Here is a 14,942-nt window from a genome sequence, read left to right as displayed (position 1 = left end):
CTCCAGGGCCTTTTATTGAGTTGTAATACAGGGCAGCAAGGATCAAACAGTAGATAATATTTCAAAGAAATCTGAGAACTTAGTCTGAGTCAGAGTCTGTCAGGAACAGAGTTTTAGGGTTTCTTGCTTGAACCCTTAACATATGAATGAAAGCACTCTTAGCAGAGCAGATTTCATAGGTTTATCAGGAAGTCTTTGTGATGCCAGATTTTTCCCCAGGACACTCTATAGCAAGGCAAGGAGCTGCACCTCTCCCCACCAGGTATTCAGGCTTAAGGGGATTAGAGCCAGGAAGCGCTTCTCCCAGAGAACATGGGACTTGGGCTATGTCAAAGCCAGGTGGCAAGAGTCGCAGCCACCCCCACCCCCACCCCCGAGTCCTTCCATGAAGGACTCCCAAGTGATGGAGTCTGGCTTAGGTTGCCCCCCACTGTGAGAGGTCTTACCCATCATTGATTTCCTACCAAGCTTTGGGGGCAGGGAAAGGAAACTGAGGCAGCATTTGCTACCAGAGACAAGCTTTGTCTCCTGCGGCTCGCATTCCAGAGGTCGTCCCTCACCCTTAGCCACAAGGGGTAGAGATACAATTCCTAAAACCAGGCAGAGTGGTCTGCAACATCCCAGACGCTCTCTGCTTGCTTCTTTCTGCCTGGTAGTTGAGGCATTACCGAAACCCCAGCTGAAGCACTTCATCCACAAGGAGGCTCTGAAGCAAAATTGTCTGGGATCAAAATTGTGTGGATTTCTCTCACTGCCGTCTGCTTGGGGCAAACTCCTTGAGAGGGTAGGAGGCCTAGTTTTAACTGTTTAACATCTAACTCTGGCTGCCGTTGCAGTTTGATTTCTTTAAATCCCCTTGGAAATCCTGCTTTCATTCCTCCATATCCACCGGCCGGCCCTTCTCCCCAGCTGTCAGCCAGCAGCAGCAGCAGCCCTGTGGCAGCTCCTATCGCAGCATCTTCCTTTGTGAAGAGCAGACACTTGCGTGGCCCCTCCCGGCTTCCCGATGAAGCCGCTCTGTCCCTCCATGTCCTCGTCTTCCACTGTGAAGAAGTCTTTCACAGAGCAGAAAGTGATCTATTCCTGCTGAAGTGGCTTTCTGATTCTTTTTATTATTGTTATTAGTCCTCTACAGAAAGGAATCAAGACAGTGGACACATTTTTATAAAATGACACTTTATCTCTGTGATTAACTATATAATAAACCATTATGGCTCTGCCATGGTAATCTCCTTCTCCTTACACCTATTGCTTTGGTAATAAAAGCTTTTTTATGGCAACAGAATAAAATTTTACTGTCCAGGCAGTTTAGATAAAATGAGAAGATGTGTTTTTGGAAGGAGAAAGGGCACGTCTGAAACCTGTGGGTCAGCACGGGTCGGACGTGAGCTCCTTCCAGGTGGAGCCTGTCCGCCGTGTGTGAAGTCTGGCGGCCTCCGGAGGACTGCATTCAGCCATTGCGAGAACTCCGAGTGGTCTGTGAAAGCCAGCTAAAGAGTTCTGTTTCTGTCGGACACGGGCGATCACTGGTGAAAAGCAAAAAGGTTCAGGACTTGGAACTGCAGATGACTAGTGGAGGGAAAGCACACATTTCAATAATTTATTACCACCTCGATTTGCAAACAGAATCATTAACTACCTGTTTTGATTCAAAGCCAAACCCTGCGTGGTTTGGTGAATATTGTTGCACTTTTATTCATAAGCTATGTCTCATATGATTAGATTCCACCAGGGACAAAAATTACATAAATTTTTGCATAAAGGTGATTTATATGCAAGCACTACAATATACCAATTAAGAAGTTTCATTATCGATATGCCATAGGAAAATGAATATGTTTTCTTTCCTTACATTCATCACTATCAAGCAGTTTTTGTCGAACAGCCCACAATGGTCTAAGATCATAAAGTTAACCAGAAGTTTCTAAAAACTCAGAGCTTTCCTGAAGATGTGCTGATTAAGCAGAGACCTGAAGGGATACTCAGAGTTAATGAGATGAAGAAAGGCAGGGTTGGGAAGGAGAGTCATCTGCCAGTAGTAGAGGGAACGGCACGTGCCAAGGTCCTGTGGTGAGTAGAGAGCAGAGCGCATGCTCTCTGGGGTGTTGTGAAGCTTAAATAAGATTACCCAGCAAGGCACTGGTGCTCTGTCTAATGTGTCTGGCACACAGCAAGTTCTCAGGCTGTGTTAGCTGTGATCAGCCCTCATTCTGAGGCATCTTAGGGCTGATACACCCTACACAGGTTTACCTCAAAAGCAAGCAGGTGACCTTTCTTCTCCCCCTGTGGGAATGTGGTTCATGACACCATGATTTTTCTGCAACCCATCACCTCTCTGATGTCATTCCTCTCCAAGGCCCTCCCTCCAGCCCTCCATACCTGGTAACGCCCTACTGGGCTTTCCCTGCACTCTGTCCTCACCCAGCCCGCTGAGCTGTTTCTCACCATGCATCTCTGTCCCAGTCCTTCTGAGGAAGTTCAGTAGGACTTGCAAATGGCACTGATGAAATTCCTCATGTAGCCAGATGTGACACCAGGCCCTGTGGACGTCTGGAAGGGTCTACACACTCTTTCCTCTTGGACCCTTCCTTTGGTCTGGTGCTCAGTCTGAAGAGACTCTGGCTCCTCGACATGTGACGGCCTGCCAGGGGACAGGCTAGCCTCTGCTGCTTCATCCTCCGCACCCACTTCCCACAACTGTTCTTCCCTTCCACAAGCCTGATGCCTCGAAAGCAAAAATCCAAGAAAACCCTCAGGTGCACCTTTTTGAGGTTATTGAGGGAGGCTCAGGGGAAGATGTCTCAGGCCAGCTGCCGATTCTGGTTTACATCCTGATCATGGGCTGGATGCAGGGCGCTGACTCAGCAGAGAGCCTTGGGCTCAGCTTTATCTGCAGTCATACAGAGCAGTGCTTGAATTACTAAGACTCTTGAGGACAGTGTTTGTTGAAAAACCCAGAGGAATAGAAAGACGGTTTGATGCCAACACCACAGGCTTTTTCACATCCTCAAGTGGGCGCTAAGCAGATTAACAATTTACTGTGTATAACCTTCATTCCTCTGTTTGCTAGCCCAGAAGGCCAGCCCTGACCATTGTGTGAACAGCCAGCTTTGTGTTAGACCTGGGGGTACATAGTGTACCCCAGATGTCCATCTTGTGAACACTCTGGGCATATAATTATGCCAACAAATTTAATCCACAAAAATCTCCCATGGTTTTGTAGCTGGTAAAGAAATGAGCAAAAGCTCCTTCCTACACCCAACTTCTTCCCATCCAACACACATACACAGGCCACAGGGTTCCATCTGCCAGGGTCTATGGCCTTGTTTGGGGACTGAGGGGGCGGAGGGACTTTGCCAGGCTGTCTGGCACTCTCACTGCAGTCCGCGCCACCCCCCATGCCACCGGAATTCTGAAGGTACCCGATCTTGGATCACATGAATGCGTTTCCTGAAGTCGTGTACTTTACTTGCTCTCACAACATTGAGACTAATTAGAAGCCTTCTGGTTGGTTGAGGGTGGGGGAACCCTAATTTCTTCTTACTGTCCTCATTTTTTTTCTTTTCCGTTTCTCACTATTTCCCCAGTAATTTCGGCAGATCCTCTCCCCTTCTTTCTCTCAGTTCTCCCTAAGAGAACGTAGGCTCCACAAAGGTGGCAGGATATCTTTTTTAGCCACAGCCGTATTCGCAGCCCCTCCACCCTCGCCTGGCACATGGCAGGCGCTCAGCAAGTATTTGTTCGCTGGATGAATGTTCTGTCAGTTTCCGCCTATTTGTACTGCTCTCTGTGGCATATTCCTGTCCAGCCATCCCAAACCTGGGCAGGCCGGCTACGCGCTACTGGGGAGGAGGATGGAGGACAAGTTACCTGCAAGTCTTACGTGACCTGTAACTCATAAGTCAGCTGAAGTCTTCCAGCCCCTAAAGTCCCAGAGAAGTTGTGCGGGGCTCCTGGCCCAGGCCCCGTGGAAATAGAAAGCCCTCTTGCAGATTTGCACCAGTTCTGGGGGTGGGGTGAGACATACTCCCACACTCATTCTGCCCTCAGGCTGTTGCCTCTTCCCGTCTGCTGAGTCTTGCACTGATGTGGGTGTAAAACCAAGCCACTTGCTCAGTGTCTGAGTGTGCACCAAGCAGAGGACACCTTACAGTGATATCTGAGACCTTCTGCATCTCGGAAGTGCTTTTGCCCCCCACTCCACCCCACCACAAGGGATTTCTCCCAGGATCTTCCCCGTACACAGCCCCCAGCCTCCTTGCTGACTCTTCTCTTTCTCTCGTCTCTCCTCCCTTTCCATAGGGGGAAAAAAATCAAAGCATTTCCTCGGGCAGAGCAGCTTAACCACGTTGTTGGAATGTGGGCTCCTGACTCCATCTCTCTAGGCTCTGATCTTATCTCCTCTGTCAACTTACACATTAGCCTTGTTTTTCTGAACTAACATGGAATTTCCCTAAGAGAGTTGTTAAAAATAAAAAAAAAAAACACTTGCCTCAGTGGTGGCTGCATTTGTTAACTTGACAGAGAAGCTAAATATACCTCATAATCACAGGGACACCAACCTGTTGATCCAATTCAACATTTTGTATAAGTAACAAATATACGCTGGTTTATGAATAGAAGGTCTCTGGAAAGAAACACAAGAAGCTGATAACAGTGGAGACCTCCAAGGAGAACTAAGTAAGTTGGAACAGAGTTGAGATACAGACTTCCTTCTCACCACACACCTTTCTTTATCACATACTTCTTACATTAAAATACATTGACATCATATCTACATAATGTCAATAAGTGAGGTTCCGGTAACCTAATCTGCTGGTTACACAGAAGTTATCCTGTCTGGTGACCTTAAGCCATGTGCGTCATGGGAATGGCTGATGTCTAAACTCGATGGATTTGGCCTAGAGCCCAGTTCTGGAGAATTTGCCATTCACTGTTCACGTCAGTTCTCTCCATTAGGGCTTCCGGGCAGCAAAGAGCCGAGCTCCTCAGCACACAGTCCTTACACTTGAAGTGTTGAGGCTACGTCATCTGGTCTAGGACCCCCAACACTCCTACAGATGTACCCCAGGAACCACTTCTTACCCTGACGAATACGTAAAAGAGTTAACTCTTAAGAGGAAACCAGTTTTCAACACGCTTTAAATTGTAGGCATACATCTATTGGAGGGTTAAAAAGTGCATCTGATGGAATAGTCTGAGCAGGAATAAGGACAGTAACCACAGTGTATTTGGGTGCATTAAGTATGAATGCATAATTAAACTGGACACACAAGCGAAAAACTCATTGGCTGCTTTTGGAGAATGCTAAGGCACCAACTATCATTGTGAAAACAGATAAATAAAAGAGAAGCAAGTATTTATCCTGCCTTATCTATACAAACTTTACTTCATGATAACCCAGATAGTTAATAATGGAAAGTATGTCTTTGTGGAAAATTTCCGGTAACTAAATGAAGGAGTAATAAAATTGGAATGTCCCCATTTTTCAAACCCTATTGATCAAGGTAGTGATCATCCGTGGCTGCCAGTATTGTTGAAAAAAATAGAGATTTCCTTTGTTTCCTACAAATTTGATACAGAAATCTGAATACACTTAGGTTTGATTTTGTTTCAGAAGGGATATTTACAACTGTGCTGTGTCATTACCAATGAAAGTATGTAAGTACTTCTCCTGAAATAAAAAACAAATTGGAATCCAATCAGATTTCTAGGTCATAACAAATATATAGGAAATATAAAAGAATGGGTTATATAATATCATAGAGATGTAGTCAGCAAAATTCAGACCTTGGAAACTAACCGAGATAACTGGCTTCTTCAACAAAAGAATTGCAAAGGAGGAGAAAAAAAAGATGGAAGGGAATCTGTACATTAAAACAGATTTAAGAGACAATCAACCAGTTGCAGTAAACCAGCTTTATTTAGATCCTGGTTCAAACAAACTTTTAAAAATGTATGGGGAAATTTAATATCTAATAACATTGAATTATTGTTAACATTTTTAGGTGTTAACGTAATACTACAGTTAGAGTACCCAAAAGTCCTTATCTATTAGATATACACTGAAATATTTATGGTTGAAATGCAAATAAGAAACATGGGACATCTATGCTTCTACAGACATAAAAATTGGTGAGAAGGGTGTGTGAGGGATTTCCATGATGCATTGCTTCTGGGAAGGGAGTTAGGAGTCGTGATGGGAGAAAACCGAACTTGGGAGCAATAATTACATTATGCAGGTAATACCTTTTCAAAAGACTAACCCAAAATAAATATATTGGAACCATGTTAATTTGAAGTCCCTTGTAATGCTTATTTGGGAGAATGAGAAGGCAGAGACTCCAATGGCAGAGCACATGGACACACTGACCCAGACCAGCAGGTAGGTCGCAGGGCATCTGCATCAGAATGGGACCCGCCCCAGCACCCCCAGCCAGAAGAATCTGGGAGAGTGGAGCATAGAGAGACATTGAGACCTACAAGCCTTGATAACCTGAGTGCCAGCTTTTTAAATAAGTAGTATATGGTTTTGGAACTTTGGGATTCATAGGGCAAAAGTACTCCCAAATTTAAATTCAAAGCAGTGCCATTCGGAAAGTCTGAAAAAGGCATTTTGTTTTTAGACCTGCTGACAATGATTTAATCAGCAGATGTCACTATGTAATACTTGGGAGCATCCCTTCCACGTTGGCTCATTTGTGGAAAAGCAGAGTGTGCCTCTGGCTTTGTAACATAGAAATATTTATGGTAATTTTGTATTTTGTTTAATGAAAATAATCTTTCTTTTACTTCCAGTGCTTATTAAAAGTTTGTCTTTGATGAAGCATTCTTTGCTTTTGTTTTTGTTTTGTTTTTCCCTCCAGCATCATTGACAAAGAAGTTTCATTAATGGCAGAAATGGATAAAGTTAAAGAAGAAGCCAGTAAGTAGACCCCTGGGTGTTGGATTAGAGCCTCAATCAGAAGCAGACTGTAGGTCAGACGACAGAGGTGTGGATTCTGAGTGGGGCCCTAAAATCCACACGGTGCTCCTGGCCCACGAGCTCTGTAACCTTAGGCAAGTGAGTCATTTAGCCCCTGGACACCTCAGTAACCGCGCGTGGTCGAGCAGAGTGGTAGCACCCACTGAGCGAGTGGCAGAATAGGCACTCAGCGAGTAGTCGGTGTCCGCTGAGCTCTCCGAAGTCCAAAGGGACTTTGGTGCGTATAATGGTCTACTTACAGTTCACTGGGTTTAAAATGGCATTACATTTAGTATTAAATTTTAAAAGATAACCTTTAAGCCTTTACAATGTACAAATCTTGCTATACAATCCTTTTCACTTGGTCTTTTTTAGGTTCAACTAACGCAAGTTCAACAAATTAAATTCCCCTAAAAAAATTAGTCCCATTTGAAACTCACTGAAATTCTTCTTAATGTTTTGATTAACATTTACATATTTAATATGTCTGATTTTTTTTTCCGAGCACCTCAGATGCCTGACCAGGCAAGCTCACAAACTAAAGGGCAAAGTAGTCCAAGCTTTTAAGCAATTCTTATAAGATTAATAATTCAAACTTAGAGAGGTCCTCAGTGAAGTTTTCTTAGAACTCTACAGTTCTGTTCACAAGCTTAGTCGAACTCACTGACACCCGCCAAGTTGACACGTCAAAAGAAAATGAATTACATGTTTTAAATTGAAATCACAAGTGAGGTTGTTTAATGTACCAAATACTCTTCTTAGATAATGAACACACGCAGATGATCTTGATGACTGCAAAATTTTTCCTAATGTTAACCCAAAATCTTAATATTCTGGGTTAGTTTATTTTATTATTTTTATACTTATTTCTAAACCTTGCCACTGTGTTGTGAAGTTACTCAACAGCTAGTGGGGCAGATTTACCATCCCAAACAGGCTGAATTTCATGGATTGAAAATTTCATCTGAGACAAGATGGCACAGTCAGATTCACTACAAGGACAGAAGGACATGCTGGGCCCTCTCTTCCTGTTTAATCCCTTCTGCTCTGTTCATGGGAACCCTAAGACTGTATTTTTAAGTTGAGATTTACTTTTACAATTCTTCTCTCCTGGGCATTTTAAATTCTTCATCATTACTGAAATTTTACCTCGGGAATTAGATAAATGTCATTCTGCAACCCTGACCAGGTTTCAGCTTAATCCCTTTACCTTTAGTTTCAGTATATTTCTCTGTATCAGAATGAAGAATCAGACTAAATTCTGCATTTTTTAAAATGTTTTTCTCACCCAGCCCTTGGCCATAATTCAGTAATTTCTTTATGGAAAATAGCTATTGTTATTTTTGTTACCCAATTTTTCTAAATAATTTTAAACAACATTTTAGAATTTAAAACAGAGCAGGTTTTATTAAATAAAACTAAATGTGACCCCGGGTTAAACTGCAGAATATTTGGGTAGTTACACAATCCCTTTGACTAGGACGTTGTTTTATTCTTATGAAACACGTTGGTTTCTTCAGTAAAAGTAGATTTCCACGTGACGGGGTTTTTCCTGTTTCTCAGGTAAAGCTTATTTTTCCTTTCCAGTTTCATGTCTTATTGGTAAAAACACTAAGCACCAACACAGACACAAATGTTTTCTCTAGCACCGAAATAGAAAGTTGCTAGCAATCACTTTTTAAGAGGTTAACAAAAGACCTGTGATTTTGTGTGCTCTTTCTTTCTCCTTGGGACAGTATTAGGTGCCAAGACCCATGGAATTTGGAGCATTTCAGGGGAGCAGCCCCATTTTTACAGCTCATTCAATCAATAAACATTCATTGCGTGCTTCCTTGTGTGTGAAGCACTGTTTAGGGCCTGGGATAAACAGTGAACAGCAACTAGGGGAGCATGCAGGCCAGCTGCAACAGCTACATTGGTTGACAGGGGTCACCTGACTTCAGTAACTGGTGCTGCAGCTCCTGCCCAGAGCCCGGAGAAGTCAGTTCCCACACATTTGAGGCAAGCGGAACTGAGTTCAAATCCAAGTTTTACCCGTTTACTGGCTGTGTGACCTCGAACCATTTTGTTAATTTCTGAAAGCCTGTGGTTGCATACCAGAAAAGAGGGAATAAGAAAAATACCTATTTCAAATAATTATTGTACATGTGAGATGAGAAAACACATGCCAGGCACTTGGCACAGTGCCTGACACAGAATGTGTGCAAAAAGGAGAAAGCCCTTAGTAAAGAGGTTAGCCCCGCCCTCCCACATGACAGTCAGGAAGTGGAGGTCACAGGGGTTCTGCAGCATCGCTCAGGTGACGTACCTGTGTTCCCTATTTGTCTTCTCCACAAATAGAAGGAGCCATTGACGTCCTCCCTCAAAGTACTGAATCTTTGCAGCCAAAGTCTGGAGCTGGCTTATCTACTGTCTCATGAATATTTTTCATTTCCTGTGTGTGGCATAAACCATATTTCCTCAATTTTAACATAAGCTCCTACATCCCTCATGGCACCTAATGCAATGCTGAGAAGACTGTAGATACTTCATATGTGCTAAACAAATCATTGTACAATAATTAACTCGGTGTTTATAGGCTGTCAAATCCAGTGTCACTGAACGTTCGTGTAATTACAAAGAGAGGAAGTATGTTCTAGAAGAATATATCTCACTTTATTAATCATTTTCGTAGTTAGCCTTTTTTAATGTCCTATGCTAAACATTTCCCATAGTTAGTTCATTTAGTTTCACAGTAACCCTACGAGGTGTGTATGCTTATCCCGTTGGGCAGATGAGGAGACTAGGCTTGCAGTGCTGTGGCCTCACTGGTCTGCGTACCCCGGGAACTGAAGGCCTGCAGAAGCATCTTCTTGCAGTGTCAAGTTTATAAGAGATAAGGGAAGAAAGCATTATTTTTTATTAATAGGAGCGCATATTATAAAATAAAATGCAAAATTCACAAGAAACTTTTAGAAATAAAAAGGATTTCAAAGAATCTGTGTGTTTGAAGAGCTACCTCTGCTCCAGCCCTGAGTCCCCGGAGATGTCATGCATACCCTCTGCTAAGGAGCATGATTCGAGAAGCCCTAAAATTTTCTGTGGTTCAAGCAATAAGAGCAAGTTTTCACTGTGTTTCAAACACTTGAAGGAATTTATAAACCCTTTTGAGAAAATGGACTTCAGCATCCCAGATACTGTTCATAAAAGTGCCTTAGTGCCATTGATCAAGTCCCACATGCGGTCACCATCTGAATGCGTGGAACTGTGCCCCTCGCGGACTCATGAAAGGGCCGTGCTTTTGAACATACTTACTGTTCTATTTTAAATTTTAGGACTAGTGATTTTTAGGATCTGATCTGGTTTTGTTTTTGCTTTTTATTTCTGTGATTGATGTTTTTGAGGTAAAAAAATGTTGCCTCCCCTCAAAGAATGTTAACTTTCAGGTCTCAAGTTTTAAGGCTTTTTCATAATGAAAAGCTTTGAAATGTTTGTGAGACTATATGTAAAACTCATCCCAACACTTGCTGATGCAAAATGTTCATTTCTATGCACATTTGCATGAGTGTAAACTAAGAATGTATTGGCGATCTTGCACCTGCATTCCTATTTTAGGGCCCATTTATATCTATTTCTACAGAATCTTTTGTTTGGTGTGAATGCCCAAGTTCTACTTAATCAAAAAGAACAATTGCCCACAAATGATCTGTTAAGAAAACTCAGATCTATTTAACTGTGTAGTCACTCAGGGTCTCCTGACCCCTGTACTAGCTGCTTGTCAAGTCTGGGCCTTCAGAATTTTTTTTTAAATCTTTACAAGAAGAAAGTACTTAGTTTCATCTTCTTACTCAAAAGTAATTTTCTCATGCTTCGGGCAGCAGTCCCATCCATAGGTTGAATTATAATGGAAAACAAATAAATAATCAAAGTACAAGTCCTAGACATTCTTAAGAGGCCCCTGTAGGAAAGGAACTTCTATCCTTCTCTGCATATGCTTTTTAAGTGATGGATGGATTCGTGCATTCGGTCCTTCATTCGGTCCTTCATTTGGCAGGCATGTGGCGCACCCACTGTGGGCCAGCCCCTCTCGGTGTTACGCACACAGATAGCTGCATGTACAGCCTCTCAGTGACTGAGGATGCCTGCTCCAGAGACCAGGCGGGTAGCAGGGAGTCAGCGCAACAGGGCAGGGAGGGGCCAAGGCATGCTGAGCACCATGCTTCATCTAAAAAGGGCAATGAGTCCTCAGGTCAGCCAGCTGTTGCTATATGGGAGGGCTCACCAAAGGTCGCCAGAAATTCCAGTATTTTAAGAGAAGCCAGAAATCCAGCTTTCAGATGGACTCTCTGAATTTTCAAATGTGTGCAATTAATTTGAAAAATTACCTTGTAATGTGTGGACCCAAAAAACACATGTTCTGTAGCCAAAAGTGATAGTGGGTCACCTTTTCGTGTCTTCTGGTCTGATTGGGTAACTTGGGACATCACTCAGTAAATACACTGTCTGTGTTCAGATGAAAATTGCCTTCGCCTTCATCGTTGGGACCAGTTTTTCACTGGCTCGTCTGTATTCTGCAGGACGGCCAGGCACAGATGAGCCTCTGACCACTACATGGTATTGATTGTGAGTGGGAGGCCAGAGAAACCCAGTAAATAAAGCATTATTAGAGTAGTTTGGTAGACAATAGGCTTTATGAGTTATAGATTTCTTATTTTATTGACCTATCAGCATTGATATGGAATGAAAAGAAAATGTTTCTCTGTCTGTCTGAAGAATGATTTATGATTTGTAGGAACTCTTAACTCTTGATTGCTTCTGAACGTCTGCTGGGGTTTTTAAGGTGACTGTTTTTGATTTTATAAATTAAGAACTCTTCCAATGAGAAATGACATTGTTTGGCTCTGCATGTATGCTGTGAATCGGGTCTAATGAAGCAGCTGACCTTTGTTCAGCCAAGACTGGAATGTGAATTTGAAATGCATGTTATCTTAGTTAGATGGATGCCTCCTTCCTTAAAACTCAAAATGCTTGTCCAAAAGGAAATGAGAGCATTTCATGTGTGGCCAGAGTTAGAGAGCTACAGGTCTATCTCTTGAAAGATCAGACTTCATATTTCAATCTCACACCATAGGTTTGTGTTCATTGTTTCTGAGTTCCATGATCTTTTGGGAAACACACATTCGCACACACACACAAATTAACTTGCAGGCTACTACATCTGTTTGAACCTCTAGTTCAACTGGCGGATGTGTGAAATGTGCCAGAGAGCTCCCTGGTGTCTGTGCTGTGGGCGCAAATACCATAGAGTGCACACGAGTCCAGTTCAAAAGGGCTTTCACTCCCCCTTGAGATGTTTCTATTGGGGACACATAACAAAGACAGGACACTCTGGTCTGGAACTTTGATCTGTTTGCAAAATGGAAACATATCTGCAGAACAGCAAAAGAAGACACATATTTTTAGCTCACAAAAAGCTAATCAAGTAAAACCTTTATGTCATGTTCCAATAACACAGCTAGTTGCCCTCAATGAGTATGAAAATTCAGAAAGTCTGGCACTGTTAGAATTTATTATTACAGCACATACAAGAATGGATTTTGCTTAATAGACTCCCTGTCTTTGCAGTATCATTCAGATAGGATTTTAATAAGTGTCTTTTTTAGAAATAGCTGTTCTGAGTAATGCATGCATTTAAAAGTCCAAATTTAAGTACATGAGAACAGATGCCAAGGAGGAAAATGAAGAAAACTGTGGGTGTACAGTGAATCAGAAGGACCGTGTTTGGCTTTGGGATGAGTGGGTGAGGGCATATATAGGTGGGTGGTGGGTTGTGAGCACCAACAGCAAACCCACCTCGATGACCAACTCAGAAAACACCGTCTTGGTCCACCAGAGCGATGGGTCTGGGAGGGAGAACGGACTCCACGAAATTAGGTCATTTAATATGTTTAGATCTCCAGCTCGAATGTTTTATTCCTTCTTATCTGGCAGTGGAAATCCTGACTGCTCGTCAGAAGAAAGCAGAGGAACTAAAGAGACTGACTGATCTAGCCAGTCAGATGGCAGAGATGCAGCTGGCCGAACTCAGGGCCGAAATTAAGGTCAGTCCCGAACGATCACAGCCTGCACCCTGAGCCAGAGGTCTGATCCCCGCCGTGCTGGTGCTGAACCCATAGAGTGCCGCTCTCTGAGGACCTAACATCACACAGCAGCTCCCTTTCACAAGCTTGAAATAGAGAACAGAATGCTGAAGAACTGTCTAATCACTATATTTAAGCATATACTGTGGTTTGAAGGGACATAGTAATACAGAGGGGGGGACAGGCTATTTTTCTTAGTCAGTGGGGGCTGACCTAAATAGCATGTATTCATCCATGAATTATAGCTGGGAAGGGGAATCATTATTTTCACCATATACAATTAATGTGTATGTATATAAACATACCATGTGAACACACCCTGTGTATGAACCTAGTGTAATGTAAGGGATTCTAAAGAATGCACAGTATGTGGAGACGCCTTTCCTACATCCTTGTCTGGCTCCACTGTCCTTTTATTAAGGATACCACCCACAAGTACGTGTTCATTACATTTCTTCAGTTGTAAGTGACAGAAACGGACCCTGGCTAACCTCAAAACAAGGAAAACTTGAAAGAACACGCGTGTAGCTCACCAAAGCAGAGCGTGATCTGAAGACCTCGGGCCGCAGTTAAGCAGAGGCCTGGGCAGCAGCGATTAGTAGGCGCTCTTCAGGGCACCGTCGCAGTGAGTGACCTTCAGGTGTCCTCAGCCTTGGTGCCACCCTGCTCGATTCGAGTCCCTAAGAGAGAGATTCTAATCGGCCTCCACATGGGTCACGTCCACCGTGTAGCTGAGAGGCCGGGATGGGCGGGCCCAACTGGACTGTGGATCTTTGAAACCCTGTTGCGGTACAGTTACCAGAAGAAGAAATGGTTACCAGAATGGCAAAAGCAAGTACCTGCAATAAAATAGGCAGTGACAGTTTATAAGTTCCCCCTTAATCTCCTCTTTTTCCCCAATATGCTACACACACACACACACACACCCCGCGCCCATGCACTCAGCTTTTGACCTACTTCTTGGGAACTAGAGTACTTAGAAGACACAGTCGCCACAGGCTGTATAAGTAGGATTGTCCGCTCATCGGGACATCAAACTGGTTAGTTTTCGTAGAAAGTGTCGCATGACTTTCTGGTTCCCTCCATTTGGTTAGGCATGAAAAGCAACAGGACATAAGCCCCCCACCCCCGAGGGTCTTGGGGGCTCTAGAGGCCTTTTCTTTCTCACCTTCTCCTCTGGCCTTTGGTGCGTCCCACCCTAACACCAAAGTCAGAGTGGATCTGAGCTTCCCCTGTGTGGCTGACCCTCCACCTCAGAATAAAACCCACAACTGGACTCCAGTGTACATTCCAACTTCTCTCTCCCTCTTATTAGGACACGAAGTGAGGAATATGAAGTTGCCAGCCTCCTGGTGTGTTGCAGTGTATTCATATTTTAAGTTTCACGTCAGCCCATCAAAATCCCACTAAACATAAAATGGTTAATAATACAGCCTTTTGAGTGAAAGAGTCTAGCTCCTGTGACCTTGGATAACTTACATATTCTTAGAACCTCGATTCCCCCTCTGTAAAATAGAGACAATAATAGTGCTGACTCCATAATAACTGTGATCAGATGAAAATGATGTTATCTGTTACGAATTTGACCCCTTTTTTAATGTTTCAGCCCAAATGCTTCCCTTACATAACTGCCCACACCCCTCAGTGGGAAATAATTTCATCCTCTTCTATATTCCTGAAGTGCCTACCGCATTCCACCCTATATTGTATTTAGTGGTATCTGTTTCCCTTGCCATGTGGCAAGCTCTGGTAAACTCAAGGAGGAGCTGAATCATAGTTATTTCTGCACTTCTCACGCTGTCATCTACACATAAATCTTTATTTCACATGCATTGAAAAATACTCTCCCACTTCCTTTA

At 43.2% G+C, this 14,942-nt stretch overlaps 1 protein-coding gene across 6 annotated transcripts in view; it reads left to right on the top strand.

The window, feature by feature from the left end:
* SPATS2L (spermatogenesis associated serine rich 2 like) overlaps window positions 1–14,942 on the top strand; it is a 164,498-nt gene that overhangs the window by 142,232 nt on the left and 7,324 nt on the right. For all 6 annotated transcript variants that reach the window (XM_037043680.1, XM_037043677.1, XM_037043679.1 and 3 more), the window contains 2 exons: window positions 6,867–6,925; window positions 12,935–13,044. In XM_037043680.1, the coding sequence (XP_036899575.1) occupies window positions 6,867–6,925; window positions 12,935–13,044 (169 nt within the window). The remainder of the gene's footprint in view (window positions 1–6,866; window positions 6,926–12,934; window positions 13,045–14,942) is intronic.

This window comes from Sturnira hondurensis, unplaced genomic scaffold (assembly GCF_014824575.4).
Source record: "Sturnira hondurensis isolate 20B ecotype Veracruz unplaced genomic scaffold, ASM1482457v3 Scaffold0004136, whole genome shotgun sequence".
NCBI lineage: Eukaryota > Metazoa > Chordata > Mammalia > Chiroptera > Phyllostomidae > Sturnira > Sturnira hondurensis.
The sequence above is the reverse complement of the archived record's forward strand: the minus strand, read 5'-3'. Positions and strand labels throughout refer to the sequence as shown.